Here is a 22,911-nt window from a genome sequence, read left to right as displayed (position 1 = left end):
GCCTGGTTCTTTGCACTCGCGCGCGCCCATGGCTCCTTAGTCTCACACACACAATCTCACTCTCTCTCTCTCTCTCTCTCTCTCTCACACACACACACACACACACACACACACACACACAGGGAGAGAACAAATCTTTTCAACAGGAATTCCTTAAGTACTTCACACAGAATTTTACTGATCACCCACACAGGATTGGTCAGATGCTCACACAGAACTGGTCAGATGTCCACACAGAACATCAGAACATAAAATGGTAAGCCACACAGAGTCAACCTACCGCGCCCACACAGAACACTCCTACAAAATACTCACACAGAGTAACCCAGGGCATACCTGGCTAGCACACTAAAAATAATTGGAATTCACCACCTCTGAGAGTCACTTAGACAATCACATACACAGAATGAGGTCCTTCTTCCACTAGGGCTTCACCAAGCTCTAAGTCCTATCCAACTCAACTTCAAATGTGGTTTGCTCATCTCACCTCTTTTTTTTAATCTTTTTTTTCCCTATGTTCGGGATGTGGTATCCCCTCGGCTCGCTGCCTCTCCGATCTTAGGTTGGTCCATCTGCTCCGTTCCCCAAGTGTGGTCTCCCTGAGATCCCGAGTTTGAGGGATCCCTTGTGCACGATTACCTAGGTCGTCAGGAGTGGTCGCCGAGTGAAGATTCACATCCCATCCCCGTCACCAAATGTCATGGAAATTTCCTTAATTACCAAATGATGAGAGAGCAAATCACACGAGTCAGAGTTATGCTTAATATTCACTTTTAATAATAATTAAGCTTTTGCAATAGCATTTTGACTTTCAACAGTTCAGTATCTCTAATGAAAAGTTGAGAGTCCCCAACATAATGGCAAATGGGTTCCTTTATAGCAAAGATCCACCCCCTCCTAGACGACATGACAAAACACAGGTCTTAGGAACTTACACAGAGAAAGACTTTACTTCAGAGAAATATCCCCTATTCAGACAGAGTTGGCTATAAATTATTGTTCAGTTTGGTCTCCTAAACAAAGATCTTATCTCGTCCTTGGTACAAGATGGTACCAAAACATTACCCCCACCCTATGATATATATCAAATTGTCATTTAGATAGAACCAATTCTAAATAGAACCGATCCTGGACAAACTCATGGAGAGGAGAGTGACCCTATAGGTCAACAAAGAGTGAGCATAGAATGATTCCAGACACTGCCATCCTCCTTTCCCCGATGGGAAAAATAGGAAGTGACTGGCACACCGACACAGTGGAGCAAAAGAGCAAAAGATATGTTTACACATGATGACCCCTTGACCTCTCCCCTCTCTGCTGCCCAAGCAACTTAGTCTTGACATAGAACAGATAACTGCCAATGGCCACCACTATAGTACAACAAAATACATTCTCATGAGAAATAACTCATAAGCATATGATGAATATAAAACATCTTATCTATGTTACCCACCAATTCTGATTATTCCCCAACACTGGCCATCCATTGTGTGTTAATGTTCTCTCATAATTGCATGTGGACATGTTGCGGTGGTGTTAATAACCATTAAATGTGTAAGCCTGTGGCAGAATATGAATGGATCTGTAATGAATACTCAGGGAGAAAAAGGTGTAGATTCACGCCAGGGCGCGGCAGGTGTTTATCTTGCCTTTGCAGAAGGCAGGAATCGTGGTCACAGGCAGGCAATGGTCATACACAGGTAGGCAAACAGGCAGGTGAATCAAAACTAGGACAAAAGGCTATAACTGGTTCTCACAAACAAGCTAGGAAAAGGCTTAGTAGAGTCAAAATGAACAATACCTCACAAAGGCACAGACAGAATAAACTGAACTAAATAAGGAGCTGATGAGACCAGGTGAATAACTAACACAGGTGAAATCAATGAACAAAAATAAAAGACAAGGCTACGTTCAAGAACACAAAGAAACAGAACACAAGGTTGACTAAGAAAAGAAATACAGAACCTTACAGGATCCTAAAGACATTGTTCCCATGAACAGCAGGATGGACAGCTGTTCCCTCCCATGACAGCCGTTTAACTTTGAGGAGAAACTGGGATAATCACTTGATATATTGGGTTTGTTTGTGCAGAGACACTAGCGTCGTATGGTACATTGGAGGAGTGTGAGGCAGTAAAGTGGTTTAATCCTAAATAATCTTAATGGAGTAATGATTTTTTATGATTTTACTAGTTGTTTGCCGGCAAATGACGTGTTCGTTGTAAATAAGGTTTATTGATTGAATGTGCATTTACACATATCTAATAATGAACTATCATTGACTTTTGGAATTGATAATAATTTCTTTGGTGGAGGTTTTCAAGCATTGGTTATTGCCTACACTTCCCCACCTTCTCCATGCCCATCAAAATCATGGTCACCAGTATAATGGCTCAGAAATCCAAATGAAGTCCTACCTGGTGGGGTGGCAGGGTAGCCTAGTGGTTAGAGAGTTGGACTAGTAACCGGAAGGTTGCAAGTTCCAACCCCTGAGCTGACAAGGTACAAATCTGTCATTCTGCCCCTGAACAGGCAGTTAACCCACTGTTCCTAGGCCGTCATTGAAAATAAGAATTTGTTCTTAACTGACTTGCCTAGTTAAACAAAGGTATATAAAAAATAAAAACCTGAGTGGCCTCCCTCTCTGCCCCAGCCCAACCCCGCCCCCTGAGTGGCCTCCCTCTCTGCCCCAGCCCAACCCCGCCCCCTGAGTGGCCTCCCTCTCTGCCCCAGCCCAACCCCGCCCCTGAGTGGCCTCCCTCTCTGCCCCAGCCCAACCCCGCCCCCTGAGTGGCCTCCCTCTCTGCCCCAGCCCAACCCCGCCCCCTGAGTGGCCTCCCTCTCTGCCCCAGCCCAACCCCGCCCCCTGAGTGGCCTCCCTCTCTGCCCCAGCCCAACCCCGCCCCCTGAGTGGCCTCCCTCTCTGCCCCCGCCCAACCCCGCCCCCTGAGTGGCCTCCCTCTCTGCCCCAGCCCAACCCCGCCCCCTGAGTGGCCTCCCTCTCTGCCCCAGCCCAACCCCGCCCCCATGTCTTTGATATCTGGAGTAATTAGCCATCACCTGTGAAGTAGAGATGGAGGAACCAAGGCACGTCCGTGCAGCACTCCATTTGTCCTGGTAATGATGATAGTTTCTTCCAGGTAACGTTCCAGCTCATTGCCTATTAAATGTGGCGAAACATGCGGCCCAGACCTCCACAGCGGAGCGGCCCGACAGGAGAGATACCTTCCTGCAGGACTTTATTAGCCTCCTTGCTATCTCCTCCTCACAAGACTGACCTGAGAAAGGTCAAACGCAAATTCTTTCGGATGTTGATTCTTCCTCACTGTGGATGAATTTGATTTGCGAGCACCATTTTGGCAAAGAGAAAATTGGGTACACAAATGATGTGCCCACAAATAGAGGCTGTTTTTATACCGAAAACCCAGCTAATAATCCAGCAACATTCCACTGTATGTAACTCATTGCTGAATGATATTGCTCCACGGTGCCTTACAGTAGTAATGCTTGTCTTGTAATGCTTGTTCTTTATGGCAGACGTACATTGTCATTACCCCCACTTGTGTAAAGCCATCTTTACACAAAGGGCAATGTAATACTTCTCCCCCATTGATTTTGTGAATCTTGTGCTGCATGTCAGAATGGCAATAAAGCTCCTACAATGTCAGTCCACACCTCTGACAAGTTTGTATATTAAATGCCTGCTATGGGATTTAGCGTAATGTAAAAATGTTAAGATGGTTCTTCATTTGTGTTGAGGGGGTTGGGCAAGAGAGTAATTGTGAGATGTTCCGTAGGGTCCATTGGATTGTGAATAAATTGTACAAGCTTGTATGAAGTCTGAGCCATTTAATAAACACACAGCCTTTTCCCTCACTGAGCAAAAGACAGGGGGGTTAAATAAACCACAATTTGTGAGAATGATTCCGATATCATCAGCATGATAATTGGTTTCTTCTGCTCAGCCGTGAAGAAATGCTGTTCTCTGACCATTATTCTAAAGTGCAATGAACTGAGCCATCACGGAAACAATGTAACACGGTATTTTGACCTCTTTGCATCAGACCATTGTTTAGCTAACCCCCACACACACTTCAACTCAACAGTTTAACCTATCACCTAACTCAGCTTTCAGTTGTCACTTGCTTGAGCCCGTTCAATCGATAGACCACGCAAGGCCGTGTCGCATTAAAGTCAGATGTCTCCATTGAGATCAAATGGGCTTCTTGGCCTTTGTATGGAAAACACTACAGAAGACATATGTGATGATGAGGGGACTAGTGGTAGTGTGTCTGCTCCCTAGACAGTCACAGACAACCATGGATTGTCTCCGATGCTGACAATTCTTGGTTCCCAGAATGTTTCAGGTAGGTTAAGAATAACATGCCACTACCTCTTTTTTTGTCCAGTTTCTGAGTTTTCTTCGACAGTAACTCTATAATGTGAACGTTAGGAACGTTCTTCCTCATCTCCTTGCAGTCCACCTCTATGACAGCGGCGCACCCTGCCTGGCTGCATCTACATCAACGTAGGATGCATTGTGGGTTGGTCATTGTCGCATGCTACTTTAATGCCTGTCATAGAGCCGGCTCCTTCTGTGCTCAGCAGCGGCAATGAATTAGAGACATGAAAGGTGGAGTAACATTTTGTGAGGTGAGCTCAAAGTTACATATATAACCTAGCTGGTAATCAAAGGCCAAACCAGTGGAATCAAATGGCATGAAGGGACAGAGTAGATGGGAGTTCAGGACGTCATTATTTACCTGCAGCATTACCTCAGAGGGCAAGAGTGGACTATGAACGACATAGACAATCAACAAAATTGTGTTGAAAATGTGTTTCGAACAGGTTCACAATAAATAATGGCAGAGTTCATTTGGCTGAGGTGTGCAATCTTGCGTAAAAGGGCAAAACTGTTGACATCAATTATGAAAGGCACAAATCTATCCATTAAATCGAGTACTTTGTCGTTTCTATTCATTTAATCCTGTTCACACTTCCACTGTGGTGCTGTAGCTCTAACCCTGTCAACATATCCTTTTCTCTCATTTCAGCTCATATTCCCCAGTTCAATGCTATGCCTCCAAGGGCTGAATTTGCCACATACCTCATTCAGTGCCTCTGTCAAACTTCTGAAATACTTGGATGAAGGACCATACAAGCTTAATATTAAAATGCATTAAACCTTCTAAATGAATACTCATCTGCCTGCTCCACAGTTACACTGTGTTGTATATAGCCAAACTTTGGCCCTATAGAAGAGGTTACCCCTGGATTTCTCTGGCTTGCTGTACTATCAGTGTGCTCCAGAGAGTACCAGCATGCCACAGAGCCAGTTCGTCTGACAGAACCAGTCCAACTAACAGAGGGAGCCAGAGGGAAGGTGCTGTATGTGTCAAGCGTAAATACCAAACTCTGATCCAGCCAATCATGGCACCCTGCGGGCATCGTCTGATTGGCTTGGCCTTGCGTCAGGGAACACTCTCTCCCCCGACGGCCATTAGAGAATCCCATCATGCCCAGAGTCATTTTCTCTCTCTTGATTTCTGGTTCCAGTGAGAAACCAAGTGTGTAGGTCAAACTAACTGCTGCTTGTTACATTTAGGCAGTATTGACTTCTAAATGCCTTCTGTCTGCAAGTGGGGAGGCAGGCCTGGGGAGTGGGGAGGCAGGCCTGGGGAGTGGGGAGGCAGGCCTGGGGAGTGGGGAGGCAGGCCTGAGGAGTTGGGAAGCAGGCCTGGGGAGTGGGGAGGCAGGCCTGGGGAGTGGGGAAGCAGGCCTGGGGAGTGGGGAGGCAGGCCTGAGGAGTTGGGAAGCAGGCCTGGGGAGTGGGGAGGCAGGCCTGGGGAGTGGGGAGGCAGGCCTGGGGAGTGGGGAGGCAGGCCTGGGGAGTGGGGAGGCAGGCCTGGGGAGTGGGGAGGCAGGCCTGAGGAGTGGGGAAGCAGGCCTGGGGAGTGGGGAGGCAGGCCTGAGGAGTGGGGAAGCAGGCATGGGGAGTGGGGAGGCAGGCCTGGGGAGTGGGGAGGCAGGCCTGGGGAGTGGGGAGGCAGGCCTGGGGAGTGGGGAGGCAGGCATGAGGAGTGGGGAAGTAGGCCTGAGGAGTGGGAAGGCAGGCCTGAGGAGTGGGGAGGCAGGCCTGAGGAGTGGGGAGGCAGGCCTGGGGAGTGGGGAGGCAGGCCTGGGGAGTGGGGAGGCAGGCCTGAGGAGTGGGGAGGCAGGCCTGGGGAGTGGGGAGGCAGGCCTGGGGAGTGGGGAAGCAGGCATGAGGAGTGGGGAAGTAGGCCTGAGGAGTGGGAAGGCAGGCCTGAGGAGTGGGGAGGCAGGCCTGAGGAGTGGGGAGGCAGGCCTGGGGAGTGGGGAGGCAGGCCTGGGGAGTGGGGAGGCAGGCCTGAGGAGTGGGGAAGCAGGCCTGGGGAGTGGGGAGGCAGGCCTGAGGAGTGGGGAAGCAGGCCTGGGGAGTGGGGAGGCAGGCCTGGGGAGTGGGGAGGCAGGCCTGGGGAGTGGGGAAGCAGGCCTGAGGAGTGGGGAAGCAGGCCTGAGGAGTGGGGAGGCAGGTCTGGGGAGTGGGGAAGCAGGCCTGGGGAGTGGGGAGGCAGGCCTGGGGAGTGGGGAGGCAGGCCTGGGGAGTGGGGAAGCAGGCCTGGGGAGTGGGGAGGCAGGCCTGGGGAGTGGGGAGGCAGGCCTGGGGAGTGGGGAGGCAGGCCTGGGGAGTGGGGAAGCAGGCATGAGGAGTGGGGAAGTAGGCCTGAGGAGTGGGAAGGCAGGCCTGAGGAGTGGGGAGGCAGGCCTGGGGAGTGGGGAGGCAGGCCTGAGGAGTGGGGAGGCAGGCCTGGGGAGTGGGGAGGCAGGCCTGGGGAGTGGGGAGGCAGGCCTGAGGAGTGGGGAGGCAGGCCTGGGGAGTGGGGAGGCAGGCCTGAGGAGTGGGGAGGCAGGCCTGAGGAGTGGGGAGGCAGGCCTGAGGAGTGGGGAGGCAGGCCTGAGGAGTGGGGAGGCAGGCCTGGGGAGTGGGGAGGCAGGCCTGAGGAGTGGGGAGGCAGGCCTGAGGAGTGGGGAGGCAGGCCTGAGGAGTGGGGAGGCAGGCCTGAGGAGTGGGGAGGCAGGCCTGAGGAGTGGGGAGGCAGGCCTGAGGAGTGGGGACTCCTCTTGGAAAGAGGTCGGTCCCTCTGCTTGATGTACAAAAGGAGTTCAACAGGGAATCAGGAGGAACAACACTTCTGCTGTTTAAATGTTAAAATGTGTTTCCCAATTGATGTTATTTTTGTAAATTGCCTCCATTTCCAATCAATTCCATGCACATTGCATCTGTAGTAGATTAGAGACCCCTTGTCGATTAGGATTTGGGCTGGGGGTTGTGAGGTGAATGCAAATGGCTGATAATTGAGCCGATCATCTGATGAACCTCTGAATCCATTAGATAACTAAGCACCAGTAGATCACTGATGAAACTGAGGAAGGACAATTAATTCCCCAAATGAAAGAGGTCTCTTCTACTAGGGGGTGACAGACTTGCTAATGACCCTCCCTCAGCACAACCATGCTGTTAGTCTATTGCTCCCCCCAACTGAAACCAAAACTATTGAAGAGCTTCTGTTGTTGTTTGTGTCGAGTTTGTCATCCAGTTGGCTCTATAGTGAATTACATAGTGCCGTTCCACAGAGGTGGCAAAATCTAAGCTGTACTTTGAAAATCTCAAAATGCAACATGCAAAGAAAGAACAATCCTCCACTGTGAAGTGTATAGCCCTCAGCTGTGGATCAACACCACTGTTTTGCATTTGAGGGGGTAAAGCACCTTTAAAACATTAAAACGGATAGGCCATTGGGGAAGTTGTTGCCTGGTCCCCAGAAATCACACAGACACACACACACACACACACACTGATAGGACAGCTATTTTTAGACCTGCCTTGACACCCTCAAATGAGCCATATCTTGTGCTCTGCTTAGCCAGGTCCTTATTTGGAAAAGCAAAGAGTCAATGAATGCCAATGAGGCTAATCTCCCTGGGCAATTGAGCTCTATTCTGGGACGATAACTATGGGCAGCCTCCAAGGGGGAGAGCGAGCAACCTCGTGTTTATTTCCCAGCCCGTTATTTTCTCCTATGCCGGAGAATGATTTGTCTAATCTCTCATGAAATACATTTTTAGTGGAGGAACGGCGGTGGCGACTCTCAAAGCCCTCCTGCTGGCCACTCCCAAATATCATTGGCTAATTAATGGCTATTTACATCTCAGTCTCCTGGAGCAGAATGGACACCCTATGCTATTTATTCTCAGCCATATAGAATTATGACTAGAGAAATGTTTTTTTGTCCTTCATCTACATGGAAACAGAGACATTTTTATTTTTTTTGAAAAATTGGTATTCCACCTTGGTTGTCTACTTAAGCATTCAAGTGGCAGTACTTGAGGAAGTTCTAAGGAGGAGAAACTTTTTTTTTAAAGTTCAGTAAAGTGAATCTTAAGGCGGTTTCTGAGATTGTTGGAATCTGTTTCAAATGTTAATCACCCCTAGACACCCCTGTCTAAAGAGAAGGTGCTGTCAGTGAGATTCAAAAGAAGCTTGAATATGTGTCACGTCTCTGTCCTGTTAGATGCCATGTTTCCACCCTTCCACACTCTTCCACACACCATGGACAGCCAATTAGAGGAGATTTCTGTCCATAAGCCCCAGCTATGTCAGAAGTATGACCAGTGACAAGGTGTAATGAGACACATGGCCTTTCCCTGGTGACATTAGGCAGCCTAAGAACAACCACAGCCACAATGACCGACCGAGTTCAACTTCTGCACACCCGGATGATCAAAGAGCCTCATTTCTGTTGAAGCACAGAATGTAATCGCTTGACACCCTCTACCAAAGGTAACAAACAACTGTTTGAGGATGGTTACCCCTCATAGCCTGTTTCTCATCAAGTGTTTGTTGTGCTCAATGGAATCCCACAGGAAAGGATGCCAATTCTTTCCCTCGGGTAGAGGAGAGTGGTCTTCTGCTCCGGGTCCACGGGGGCCAGTTGGGCTGCCTCATCACCCTAAACAACAAGGGGCCATACTGAGTCCCCCCCCCCTCCCAAAAAAACTCCTTCCCACACCGTCGGTGGGTTATTGTGTTTCTTTACCGATGAGGATGATGCTCATGGTTTATGCATGGAAGTCTTTTCTCTTTGAAACACAGAGAGATCGAGCAGCGTGAGCGGTGCCATAGAGCCTGAGTGAATGCTTCGAGATCTGTTTATTGACATCTGGTTGATTTCTATTCCTCTCTGTAATCCGTGGCAGCCCTGGTTGTTGTTATCATCTGAACCTGGTTGAGTGGCTGGAATCCATTTTGTTGCTTTGTGTGTGCTTCATTGTGTGCCATCTGCCTCCTGCAAATGAACCCACAATGTCAATTTCTGTGTCCTTTTGTTCTGGCACGGATCACTCGGGCCCACCCTGAAATGGGAAATGGATGTAACTTACATGTTTAGGACTGAGTGAAGTTTTGAAAATAATGAAATGCATTTTATGTTAGTATCTAAGAAGGTGGTATCGTTATAAGAATATGTAGCGGTCGTCAACTTTGCAATATAAATGTGTTCCATTTTGATGCACTGAGTGCTAAACCAAGCCAAATGGAATAATGTTCTGGCTGCAACCATGCCATTAAGGGAGGAAAAATGGATTTTGTGAAAAACAACCAAACGACAAAGGGGTAGAAAGGTAATGTTCTTTTAAAAAGCCTCCCATCTGTCCATTTTTATGGCTCCGAATCTGTCAGAACTTCTAAATGAATAGGATCAACTCTATGTCAACATTGTGATGCAAAGCCCAGTAAAATGCCTTCAGTAAGATGCTACAATGCTGTCCCTTCAGTGGCTATCAGTGGCTTTATCCATCACTTACTGAATAAGGAGTGTCATCACAGCTCTTAGTTATCACTCACTGGAGTTTGAGTCATGTGAGTGCATCATCACTAGGCTGTGAAAGGAAAATGTCACCTCCACAGGAACAGGATGGAGAGGAGAAGGGCCTCTTAAGTGGAAGTACGTTGTTGTCAATGCTTTCCAAAAACAGAACCCGAATTAATCACAAAGGTTGTTTGCTATCACGCACAGCCTTGGGCAATTCAATCACACCAGGGCACCATTTGTGCTGTTGCCAAGTTTGAAAAAAGTACAAAGATGGAAACATGTATGAGGTCATTAGTGACGTCATACATTTTGGCATGAAGAGGATCTCTATGGTTGAATGACCTTTTCTTCAATTCACTGATCATTGTTTGTCTTTCATCAATCCACATCCAATTTAAAACCAACCCCAGTAAAATAAGTTAAAGGTCTGACAGAAGCTAAACTGGATTTATTGGCTAATAGTTGTGATATACTGTACAGCTTCTGGTTGAAGGCCGTGGGCAAGGTGCATTTTGAGAGTACAAACAGAACCACAGTGGCACAGTTACAACTCTATTTCCAACAGAATTGTTGACTCAGCCAAGTCATGGCACAAATGGGATCTTCCACAGAGCCAAGCTTGTTTGATCAAGTCATCTGTGACACATCACGCTGGGAAGGTTTTTGTTTAAATCAGTGCTGTCTATTATATAACCCATTATGACGTATGATGTTGCTTAAATATGATTTGAGAAGCATGTGTAAGGCATATGAAGACCTTATGAATGCTCTATAAAGCCTTTATAAGGTAGTTATTTTGTCTCAGTGTATGCATATTCGTGTGCATCTACAATGACTTTAAATGCAACTAGAAAATATTCAGAGCTCCCAAATATGTACATTTTACAGACTCTTAAAAAAGCAATACATGACTAAAATGGAAATGTGTCAACTTTTCAAAACTGGCAACTTGTTTTTGCAACTGCCACGTGATAAATCTAGGGCAAGATTATGTACCTTTTGCATAATTCAATAGTAAAATGAAGGAGTAGGGAGAGGAACGTCAGTCTGACAGGATCCTTACAAGTCACCATCTTTTCAACTCCACTCTCTGTCAGATTGACAGGCCAGTAAAACAGAGGAGAAACCGTGCTATTTGTCATAACATACCCTACATATACACGTGTTAATCTCACTTCTTCTCCACATTTAAATCCAGTTACTGACATGGGAGACCATTTCCATGTCAAATTAGCTGTTCACGTCCTGAAACACCATGTCGCTGTCCATGGTGCTGAATTCAGATAAGTACAGATAAGTTCGGATAAGCATACAGCCGAGTTGTCGTGAAAAACGATGTAAACAAATCGGGAGAGGCTACCTTTACTGGGATACCTCTATAAACATACAAACAACTTACTTTTGTTCATTAAGATACAGTAATAGGAGTCATACCATATAGGCTACCACATGACGAGTGCAATTACACGATTCACATAGAGAAGGAGAAAGAGAAGCACATGATCATTGGTTGAATACAATTCGGCAGTCTGTTGCCAGACGTGGGCATAGTCACTACACTAGTCTATGGATCTTGTGGCTGGATGCGATTATCAGTTGCATCCGTGGATTTAGTAGGTGAGTAGCTCGTCCTTTTGATGTGTTAGTTGAAACAAAATCTAGCAACATCGTGAGAAAATTAAATAGATATTTTGCCCATTCATTTGGAAGGAAACGTGTGTATTTGTCTAGCACGTTTCTGTGTGTAGCGGCTTGATCTATGAGTGTTATTTTGTTCATGGGTAGAGCGATTATTGCATATACATAAAAATACTATACATTCGTACATTGTCAGTAGCACACAACATGAAATATCCTTCGTTTGCGAGACAGAATAAGTTTTTTTTTCTGTAAAGGAAGCATCTTTGATTGACTTGGCAATGAGCCAATCTCTTATTGGAAGTTGGTTGGTGCTGAACAGGGTAATTTAGCCAAAAAGAAAGTCAATTTGAGCGAATTAGTTGTTCGTTTATTGGCAACAATCTGACAATTCTTTAGATAAAAAAATGATAGCCTGCCCTGTTCCATAGTAAGAACAATGAAATCGCGCTTGTTACCTTGGTTCGCTTTCTAAATATTTCGTTGTTTAGAGATATTTACATTCGAATGTATCTTGTGTTTAGAAGCCTTAACACAAAGTTTGAAACAGTGATGATGGTTTATTTTACATTTAGTGCATTTCCTTGATCGTAGCTTATGGTTGCAAATAGAGGCATGCATAGTCTATGCCATATGTACTCCACGGCAGGGTCCCCAACTGCCGATTTTATTTGACGAGCAAATCAGCTCCAAGTGAATTTGAATTTTGGAAATCTGTTCCAAAGTATTCCAACGCATAATAAAAAATGTGATCTATACAAATGTTTATACGTATTATGTTTTAGTAAAATATGTCTGTTCTGTTCATTAATTAATTTGTCAATTGTTCTGTCCCCTTGACCATCCAAGAAAAAAATCGTCCCGCAGCTGAATCTAGTTGATGATCCGTGCTCTACAGGTCAACATGCTTCTCTCTGTAGGTTTGTGTGTCGGCATCAGCAACCTCCAACTATCAAGCTTTTCTTAATTACCATAATCCATTTCTATTACCAAGCCTCTCTGGAGTACAAACCTACTTCTTTCTCACTTTTAATTTGTGTGCACTTCTACGCACAGGTCCTTATTTGGTCATTCAGATAATAATAATTGAATCTTCCCTTTTCAGATCTGACGTGGTACCCTGGTATGTTAATTAAAGGGTATCATATTGGCTCAATGTAAAACTCATGCATTTGGGCTAGAGCAAAACTGTTATTCAAAACACAATGATCCAAATGTTCATATTAAGGTGAGGGCTACTGGGAGTCTAGGTTCGTCTGCTGTCAATACGATCCTTCTCTGGACTAGTTTCTGTTCACATTGCTGTTTTACCATGCTGTAACGGCTGTCATGGGTTGAAGAAGGTGAGGACCAAGGTGCAGCGTGATACGTGTTCATCTGTTATTATGAATTGAACACTGAATGGAAAAACAACAAAAGAGAATGAACGAACCAGTTCTGTCTGGTACAGAATCCAAAAACAGGAAACAACTACCCACAAACACAGGTGGGAACAGGCTACCTAAGTATGGTTCTCAATTAGAGACAACGATTGACAGCTGCCTCTGATTGGGAACCATACCAGGCCAAACACATAGAAATACAACACACCGAATAAAACATAGAAATGAAAAACATAGAATGCCCACCACAACTCACGCCCTGACCAAACCAAAATAGAGACATTAAAAAGGAACTAAGGTCAGGACATGACACATGCTCACCTGCTTCACGCTATACAGCATTAGAGTTGAAGCAGAAGCTTCTATTCAGGCAAGAGGGAGCCTTCTTCTTTTGTGAGAAAACACACTCATAGTCATGGTCGAGTTCACTGAACCATATGTTTGTTTTATGTTGCCTTGGCCTACTTTCACTTGTGTACAGTGTGATTCTCTCTCTCTTCTCTGTGACTGCTGCTCTCTGCTGACCCTCGTCTCGTTCTCTTGAATGGCCCGAGGCAGTTCTGCCTTTATATTGAATGTGTTTGGACACGCATGCCAGATCTAATACCACTGTCTGTCTCTTTTGCAGTGAAACCAGCCAAAGGAAGAACAAAAAGGAATCTACACCGACTGAAGACGTTGTAAGTGTTTCATTACATTTTTCATTGAATCAACATATAGCATTTCACAAATTGTGTTGTGCTTGCAGCGGTGTATATTTCAGGCCATCCCATCCCATCCCATCCCATCCCAAATCTAATGAAACAACCTTCCAATCTTTCAATTTCGATTTTAAGATCAACAAATAACCTTAGATTCATTTCGATTTTCATCTCTCTTATCAAACTTAAGAGGACAGATAAATACAGATCACAGTGGCCTACTCAACAAAGTAGTATTTTTCAAATAGTTTTTCTCAAAATTCTTTATATATTGTCTCATCTGTACTCTTAATAATCATAATTATTGTTCTTATTATTATATTTAGTAACTCCACTGCAATTCCCCGATTTAGAAATACCACATGTTGCTCGACCTTTTGCTTGAATCACAAGTTGATGTCAATGGGAGATTTATGCAAACATGTGGTTTATATGCTCTTACTGTATCTACATGCATTTAGCCTATAGCACTTGAGCAGTACACACACAGTGAGTTGCTCCATGGGACATCTTATTGAAACATTTTTAAAGCAGCTGACGCACATACTGTCACTCAACTTATCGTATCAAGTTAGTGAATTGACCAGGGAACCAGAATGCCTGATGCCCTCTTGTCTCGTTTGGGATGCAGCCATTGTCCTGCTGCCTGCTCTAATGAGATCTCTTGGCTGGAGAATCTAATATTCACCGCCGAGGCTACAACATGGCCCCCAAGTCAGTGGCTCTGGGGACTGTATGTTAATCCAATGGAGTGGAGTCATCTGCGATCAAGAAGAACTAGAGAGGCAATAGAATAGAGCCACACTCCAGAGGAGAATGTTCTGTAAGGGATCTGTAGTGTGTGTCAAATTACCAATAGATGGCAGTGAAACATGACATTTTCTCTCCACAAGTCCTGATTTAGGATCAGTTTTTTTTCTTTTAGATCACAATGAATATGATTACATGAACAGGGGAAGCTGATCCGAGATAAGCACTCTTCCGCTTGACACATACGGCCCTCGTCTTTACAGTATAGTATGTATGTTTGCTTGTTTTTGCTGGTGGCTGGTTTGGAAGGACAGGCAGTTACAGTATAGACAAGAGTAATTAACACTGCCTCATTTTACATGATGGAGCACCAAGTTGTCTCCTGTGGTGAATGGAGCTCCCTGCATCTGTCCCAACTGTCACCTGTGATTGATGAACTGCGTGTGTCCCAATACGTCTTCAAGGCTCTGCTGATGGGAGGACAGTAGCAGGTGTATAGGCTCTCTCACCACCAAGGTCGAGCCTGTCAGTGTGTCAGTGTCTCATAACACCTTCCATAGGCTTTGAGCTTTGTGGCAGTAGCCTGGCCCTGTTCCACAACACTGATCCTGGCCTGATTCTGACAATCTCACCCTCTATCTGGGGAAGCCCTTTGAGGGTTCCCATCACCTGCCTCTCCCATCACCTGCCTCTACCCAGTCTCCCACTTTAGTGTGATGACAGAGTTTAGAGAGCGTGCGCCCACATAGATGCTAAATAGTATGAGTATAAGATATTGTCACAATCACAGATTTGCAACAAAGCCATGATGTATTGGGTTTGAGCCAGGTGACGAGTTGAACCAGTGAACACTTGTTATGATTTTGTGTTTTCCTCTGATACTTGGTAATAACTTTACAGTTTACTGGCTCACTGAGAGTCATCAATCTGCTGGTGGATGTCATCTTGCTCTCAGCTCCCTGCTGCTTGGAGAGGCTGACAACCATCTCATTCACTCAGTGCTCAGTCAGTCATATCTCCCAGGGTGAGAGAAGTGAGTGGGATGGAGATAAGTGCTGCAAGATGGAGCCCCTTCATTTAATGGAAAACAGATAGACATGCAACAGAAAACATTCACGGTCACACAGATTGATACAAACAACTTTGAATTCACTCTTGAGCATCATAGTATTGTTTTGGAGTCAATATAGCACAGTGATTAGAGACAATTATAAACTGGGTGGTTCGAGCCCTGAATGCTGGTTGACAGCCGTGGTAGATCAGACCGTACACCACGGGTATGACAAAATATATATATTTACTGCTCTAATTACGGTGGTAACCAGTTTATAATAGCAACAAGGCACCGCAGGGGTTTGTGATATATGGCCAATGTATCACGGCTAAGAGCTGTATCCAGGCACTCCGCATTGCATCGTGCTTTAGGGCAGCCCTTAGCCGTGGTATATTGGCCATATACCACACTCCCCCAGGCCTTATTGCTTAATTATAAAGTCGACAGAAAAACGTTGGTTCACAGAGTGTAATAATTGACATGAGGAGCTGTGAGGATGGGGTGTAAGGAGGTTTTATGGGGATGTTTTACAGGGTGTATTCATCACCCTAGCTGTCTATAACCAGACTGACTACTTCCCCCGCCAGAGTGCATTAAGGTCTCTCAGAGTGGGCTTTCAGACCAGACCCATTTTAGACATAGTTCTCTCTCCCTCTTTGGCCAGGGTATTACAGCAACCAAAATGAGCTCCTCTTTCTCCTCAGACAAGGTTAGTATTCACCTGCATTCCCTTATCTAACGGGACAGGCTATGCTCCATGTTCGTCTTTGAATCTCAGACATTATGCTATTTCATTTCCTCCCTAATTCGTTTAATCAGCCGCTGGGTCCCGCTCCTCAGACAGGGTCGGGGTGACAGCAAACGGAATTCAAATCTTATTCTTTGTCCTCGGTTTCTGCACCATGCAAACTCTGTGATTGTTCTTTAATAACAGAGTGTGGATGTATCCAGGTTACCATTGTGGGGACGTAATTTAATACCTAATGTTGCCCCTTTGAGGAAATTACAGGGAAATTGAGGGCTCGCTTTGAAATGAGGTCTTGCGTGGATACTGTTTCACTGAGAATAGGGCCGTACAGCTTTTAATCAAACAGAGTAGAACATTAGCAGTTCATTTGATAATCAGTTTAACTTTGGCAATTCAAATTCGTCAGTCATTCTTTATCTCGGTGTAGGTTTCAAAGTCAACTTCTCTCCTCAACCTTCATCCCAAGGAGCATTACGTTGCCTCAGCAAAATGGATGACTGACCGAGATGCAAATGCAAAGCATGGTAAACGACTACACTTGTCAGCATTAAGCAGTGTCTAAATGATGCAAGGTCACGCAACGAGGTGGACACACTGAGGTCAGTGACTGACGAGTGAGAAAGGCATGTATGGCATTAGCCCTGGTGGACCTTAGCCTAATCTGTCAGGGAGTTAGACCCAGAGCGCTGCTACGCTGCTTAATGAGAACCGACCAATCACATCTAATCACTACTAAAGCCTGCATCTCCACTGGCCTGGTCGGGGTGCACACCAGGATTGTGGAACTATAAGAGGTCTAATGGCGTAAGCCTTTTATTTCATAGTAGCAATGAAGGATCAGCCCATTTAGCTTTTCTCTCCGCCTTCTTCCTTGTTTCATCCTAAGTATTCATCCATTTATTTTGTATTTCTATCCACGTTCATTTGCAGCAGCATGTTGAATGTACTGGGTTTTACAGATACGTGTGCACTACACTGGGGGTTGGGTTGTGATGCTGTTGGCTGTGTGGCCTCTTCTTCTGGCTAGCACACCGTGCTCAGTAACCAGTGGGCTGATGGGCATGTTTCTGTCAGCACAGCCTCTTGATCCTTATCCAGGGAGCAGTGAAACCACCCTCCGGTGAAGCTCAGGACAACGCTGATGGGTAAAAAGCAACATCAATGTGTTCAAAATAGCTGGGAGGTTGGCGTTTTCCAGAATGCTCCACTTCCCATGGCGTTCGCCGTGTCCTCTGTGAGCCAACGCGTCTCGGACACATTGCGGTCACCATGTGGCTGGAGGAGATCTGAAAAATGCAGAAGTGAAGACTGCGAATGTCCTGTGAGAAAAGTGTGTCTAAGCTGTCCAGGACATGTTTTTGACTCATTAGGCTTGTTACAGAGGAGTACAGTATATCCTTTATCAATCGAGGTCAGGTGACCACTGCATTGTAGGTATTTATGTACCCTAAGACCTATGGAACCATGTCAGATTCAGAGGCTGTGTTGTTTTGAGGAACTCCCTGAACAATCCAAAGTGTTCTCAGTGTCTGAAGCTGAACTTCTCACAGGAGAACCCAACACACCTCCAAGATGGATTCCTTTTCATGTTTCTGGGCAGGCTTCATGTGTCTGGTCTGACCTTCTATCAGTGGTGTCCCACTCCCAACCAAACAGTTTTTTAAGCCAGGGGCATTTCCTGATCTACAGGCTTCTCTTTCCTCAGCGGGAGAGACCCACTTCAAAGGTGTGGCCACTAAAATCAGGGCATCTTCGTGCTCAACCGCAAGGTCTTCTGCTGAATGTTTTACGGTCAGTGGGATTCTCCAAAATTTCTGCCCTGGATGTCAGATATTGGAATTGTGTTATGATTCACCTGCAGATACCACTGTCACAGCATGTCTTCTCTCACATGTCTTGCTTATAGCTGAACTCTCTCATGTCAACTCGTATTGATAGACTCTGCCCTCTGTGTTGACCTCCATTACTCAGTGTAGGTAAAGAGCTACCACCTTCACCTGATACCTCCAACGACTTCAATCTCCTAGGCAAAAACAGCAGGAGCGCTAAAGAGCCAGCGAAAGAGATATAGAGAGGGAGAGAGAGAAGCAGAGAGAGAGAGATGAGAGCTAGGGAGAGAGAGAGAGAGAGCAGTCGCTCGCATTAAGCAAATCCTTTCATGCACGTGGCAGCGTTATGGAGAGAGAAAAATGCCACTGAGGATCCTATCAGAGGGATCAAATTGAGGATCGTATTAGTGGGATCAAAGTGAGAACTACGTCAAATATCTGGGGCAGGTTTCTTAAACTGTTCTGTCATCAGCCAGCGGTGATTCATCCGGATGCCTCGTTGTGCCCAAAGCAGCTCCGTAGATCTACTAATGCTAAGTAACATTTGGTTCGTTGAAAATGTTATAGGTCACATTAGGAGGGAGGTTGAAATAGCTCTATTTGTGGGATGGGGAAATCTTTCTGTGTGTGTGTGACAGGGGGATATGCAGCCTTAGTCCCTCTTTCCACACTTTTCAGGGAGTGTTGTGGTGTTTTCTCCCCAGGATTAGGCCCACTGACTACAAGTGGGTCCATATTCACTACCGGGGGAATAAACAGTGATAGTGTATGAGTGAAATGTATGGATGTTTTTCCAAAGTTCCACATCTCCACAACGCTGTCAGATACACAATGTCTGTCTGGGACTTTCTTCTCTACTCTTTCTTATTCCTCTCGTCCTGTGTGGAATAATGGCCTCCTCCATTCATTCTCTCCCTCCTCTCCAGGAAATCAATAGTGATGATAACAAGCTGAAGAGAGGTCCTCAGTCAAAACAGCCCATTGAGCCTAAATGTCACCGTTTGGAGTCCAAGATTGATTTATTCTGGCAAAATACTGGTTGCTATCTTGGAATTGCCTCCTTTCCTCATTCCCTCTCTCCTTTCTTTCATTATCGTCACGATTCAGGAGAGTGTGCTTTTACTTCTCTGTACTTTCAAAGTCTTGTCCAAAGTTCAAATAAGCAAACATTTTACTTCCTCAATCCTGGCCTGCAAGGGGCTTTAAACGGGTAACCCTAATGGACGGCCTGATTTAAGCCACCACAGCGCAACTACTTTAGACTCATAATGACACTTGCTGATGGCTTGGTTAATTATGCTGAATTGTGTGTTTAGCAAACTTAATCTGTCTGGGAAATATTTAAACACACTCAATCACAGTGATAATGCCTCTTCCACTTCAGACTGTCCAATCAGCAAAGAGCTCTGGGGCCAACTCTTGGATGGATAGACATAGCTAATCAGAACTTGCTGTAGGTGACGGTGAAACAATGCTTTTAACCTCTGACACAGCTATGGGTTTTCAAACGGTGTGATGGTGTGTTGCCAATTTCATATGCAACTCACTGCACAAAATAACCTCCCATAACTTAATCTCACTCTGCCTCTGTTAGAGCCTGCTAGGCTAATGGAGTCCGTAGTGGTTTTAAGAGGTAGTCCTTTTAGTGTTTTTTCACACATTAATATAATGTTCTATGTTTAATGTGCTTTCTTGGGCTCCTTTGGGATACAGCTCCATATCCATTCTCTCAGAATGAAGGTTGAATCTACTTTTGTGTTTTTAGGAACACATTATACATTGGACGCTGTTAGTCACATGAGTTTGTGGGAGAGTAAACTCATCTCCAGGCAGGGCCAGATTAATATTCTGTAGAGGTTTTACCGGGCCTGAAACTCCTGGGCCCAGGCCCGTGGGGGGGTCCAAGAGGCATCAAATTATTATTTATTTTTTAAATATATATTATTCACAAAAAATATACTGTATATATTAAATATACTACCATTCAAAAGTTTGGGGTCACTTAGAAATGTCCTTGTTTTTGAAAGAAAAGCATTTTTTTTGTCCATTAAAATCAATTTGATCAGAAAAACAGTGTAGACATTGTTCATGTTGTAAATTACTATTGTAGCTGGAAACGGCAGATTTTTTTTTAAATGGAATATCTACATAGGCGTACAGAGGCCCATTACCAGCAACCATCACTCCTGTGTTCCAATGGCACGTTGTGTTAGATAATCCAAGTTAATTATTTTAAAAGGCTAATTCATCATTAGAAAACCCTTTTGCAATTATGTTACGCACAGCTGAAAACTGTTGTTCTGATTAAAGAAGCAATAAAACTGGCCTTCTTTAGACTAGTTGAGTATCTGGAGCATCAGCATTTGGGGGTTTGATTACAGGCTCAAAATGGCCAGAAACAAAGAAGTTTCTTCTGAAACTCATCAGTCTATTCTTGTTCTGAGACATGAAGGCTATTCCATGCGGGAAATTGCCAAGTAACTGAACATCTCGTATAACGCTGTGTACTACTCCCTTCACATAACAGCGCAAATTGGCTCTAACCAGAATAGAAAGAGGCATGGGAGGCACCGGTGCACAACTGAGCAAGAGGACAGGTACATTAGAGTGTCTAGCTGGCCTTCTAGGCAGAGTTGCAAAGAAAAAGACAGACTGACCAATACAAATAAAAGATTAAGATGGGCAAAAGGACACAGACACTGGACAGAGGAACTCTGCCTAGAAGGCCAGCATCCCGGAGTCACCTCTTCACTGTTGACGTTGAGACTGGTGTTTTGAGCGCATTTGGGCGGAGAATTCTGGGAGCGAGATTAGTGGGAGAGCAACATTATGTCGGCAGGGGGCCTAGTGGTTAAGAGCGTTGGGCCAGTAACTGAAAGGTTGCTGGTTTGAATCTCTTTGCCGACTAGGTGAAAAATCTATCTTTGCCCTTGAGCAAGGCACTTACTGTAACTCTATTTGACAATAGTCAAAAATGTTTTCCTCTTCGTTTCTCCTTTCCTTTATCTCCAGAGAAGAGATGAGGAGAGAAAGCATCTTTAGGCTATCCAGGTGATGTCACAATGACTCTATTGTGACAGCCACCATTTCAGTGATAATGCCAGAGAAGCCCGTTCTACAAACCGGCTTCGAGGGTATTATCACTTTTATACAGGTTAGCAAAATATAAAAATATGATTCACATATTTTCATTAAAAAAGTTATTTTTTAAAAAGTATTTATACTATTTCATCCTTCCCCAAGATATAGTCCCAACACAAATCTAGGGTTGATACCCAAGCCGGCTGGTCGTTCGTTTTATCAGTTTGGTTGCCAGAGAGAGACCCAGTCGTTCAGTCTTTTTGTTCTGTTTCTATGGATGCAACCCAGTCATTCTTTCAAATGTTCCATTGCCATACTGGCTGACAAAATTCTTATCTCTTGCTTGCTAGCTAGCCAACTACGGCTAACTTACAGTCACGTCAAACAGTGCAGCCAGAATAACAACAAATTAGTTGCATTTGCATTTATTTAAGCTGTTTTCTAGTGACATTTACTTGGATACATCCAAAACAATGAGCTAATAAGTCACGATTTCAGCTGGCATAGAAAATGTGCTCTCTCATCAGGACACTGTTGTTCAGAAGAGCTAGCCAACAGCACAGCTAATAGCAATTACTTCAAATGGAACCTGGAAAGGCTGCACTTAAATTTAGTTTTACCTGTTTTCTATTGATATTTCTGTGTATATATCCATACAATTATGCTGATTCATGATTTCTGCCTGTCTGTCTATCTCATCTCGACTCCCGACACGTTTATTACTATGCGACAGCTGGAGATTGAATTTGAATATTGAAACAATGTTGCAAATGTAAGGGAGACAGACAGTAAAGTTTATACAAATCTCCGTGGTGAAAACAAAATGTTAGTCTAAGAGAAATGTGTGATAATGTCTGGATGCTTTTTATAATGGAGATCAAGTTCATAAATTGTCTGGCTGGGCTGATGAGACAGCGGATTGTGCAGTCAGATGGAACAGAGTAAATAGACATTTTAATGTCATAGATTTAGCTGGTGGTAACTTGTGGAATAGACACTGGGTGGAATGCGGTTTTAACCAATCAGCATTCAGAATTAAACCAACCCATTGTATATCTTCCGATAACTACCATCCATATATGAATGGCAAAGGCCAGTGAAAAACCAGCACACAATGTCCCAACTCCAATGAAGTCTTGTTCACAATAGAATAGGAGGAGTAGGTCTGCTGATTGTGAGTTGAATGACTAGGTCCCTGCAGACTCTACAGACTGGGGGCTGCATCATTGCTCTGGTCTAGCTCCTGCTTCACAGAGGAAGAGGGAGAGAGATTTCTCAGCCCACGGACAGCAGAGCAGCCCGAAGCCAAAACACCCAGATGCCTATTTAATTCCGCGCTGGCTCACAGTGGGCTGTAAATTGAACATGGGAGCATAATTCTGGGTGTCTGTTTGTTGTGTTTAAACACTGGCGAGCCGTCTGCCGGCGTCGCTTCATCAGCCGTCCCCCCCGACTTCCAGGTGGATCTCCACCCCTCCCCGATGCAGAGGTGTGTGGAGCAGGAGAGGAACCGAAACCAGCCCAGAACACCTGCTAAAGAGAAAGAGAGTGTAAACTGATAAGAAGATTGCATATTTTTCTGTTAATGAAATGATTCAGGACAGCAGAGCAGCCCGAAGCCAAAACACCCAAACACCTGAAATGTCTCCGCTCTGAAGTAACAGTGTTAATTTTGCACCGCTCTCTGAGTCAAAAGGTATGATAAACAGAAGTGAGGCCTGTGCACACAGTGAGGGGTTTTGTAGCCAGCCATTGTATCAGGGCACTCGGCCTCCCCTCCACACAAAGACACAACGGTGCCACGGTGCCGTCCCTTTTCCTCTCCAACGAGTCAC

The 22,911-nt window shown here is 45.1% G+C and overlaps 2 protein-coding genes across 4 annotated transcripts in view; one reads left to right on the top strand and one right to left on the bottom strand.

The window, feature by feature from the left end:
- The window catches only part of LOC135515810 (synaptotagmin-1-like), a 236,401-nt gene that overhangs the window by 79,584 nt on the left and 133,906 nt on the right, over positions 1 to 22,911 (top strand). For 2 of the 3 annotated variants that reach the window (XM_064939554.1, XM_064939552.1), the window contains exon 2: positions 13,542 to 13,593. The gene's annotated coding sequence lies outside the window, so the exon portion shown is untranslated. Of the gene's footprint in view, positions 1 to 11,421; positions 11,511 to 13,541; positions 13,594 to 22,911 lie in introns of those variants that run through there. The other variant, XM_064939553.1, reaches the window with a different exon arrangement.
- On the bottom strand, positions 5,619 to 15,350 carry LOC135515413 (uncharacterized). Its single transcript, XM_064939089.1, has 2 exons — positions 15,270 to 15,350; positions 5,619 to 7,166 (listed from the first exon to the last, which is right to left on the bottom strand). The coding sequence occupies exons 1-2, from the start codon at positions 15,348 to 15,350 to the stop codon at positions 5,619 to 5,621; spliced, it is 1,629 nt and encodes a 542-aa protein (XP_064795161.1).

Source organism: Oncorhynchus masou, chromosome 27 (assembly GCF_036934945.1).
Source record: "Oncorhynchus masou masou isolate Uvic2021 chromosome 27, UVic_Omas_1.1, whole genome shotgun sequence".
Lineage (NCBI taxonomy): Eukaryota > Metazoa > Chordata > Actinopteri > Salmoniformes > Salmonidae > Oncorhynchus > Oncorhynchus masou.
The sequence above is the reverse complement of the archived record's forward strand: the minus strand, read 5'-3'. Positions and strand labels throughout refer to the sequence as shown.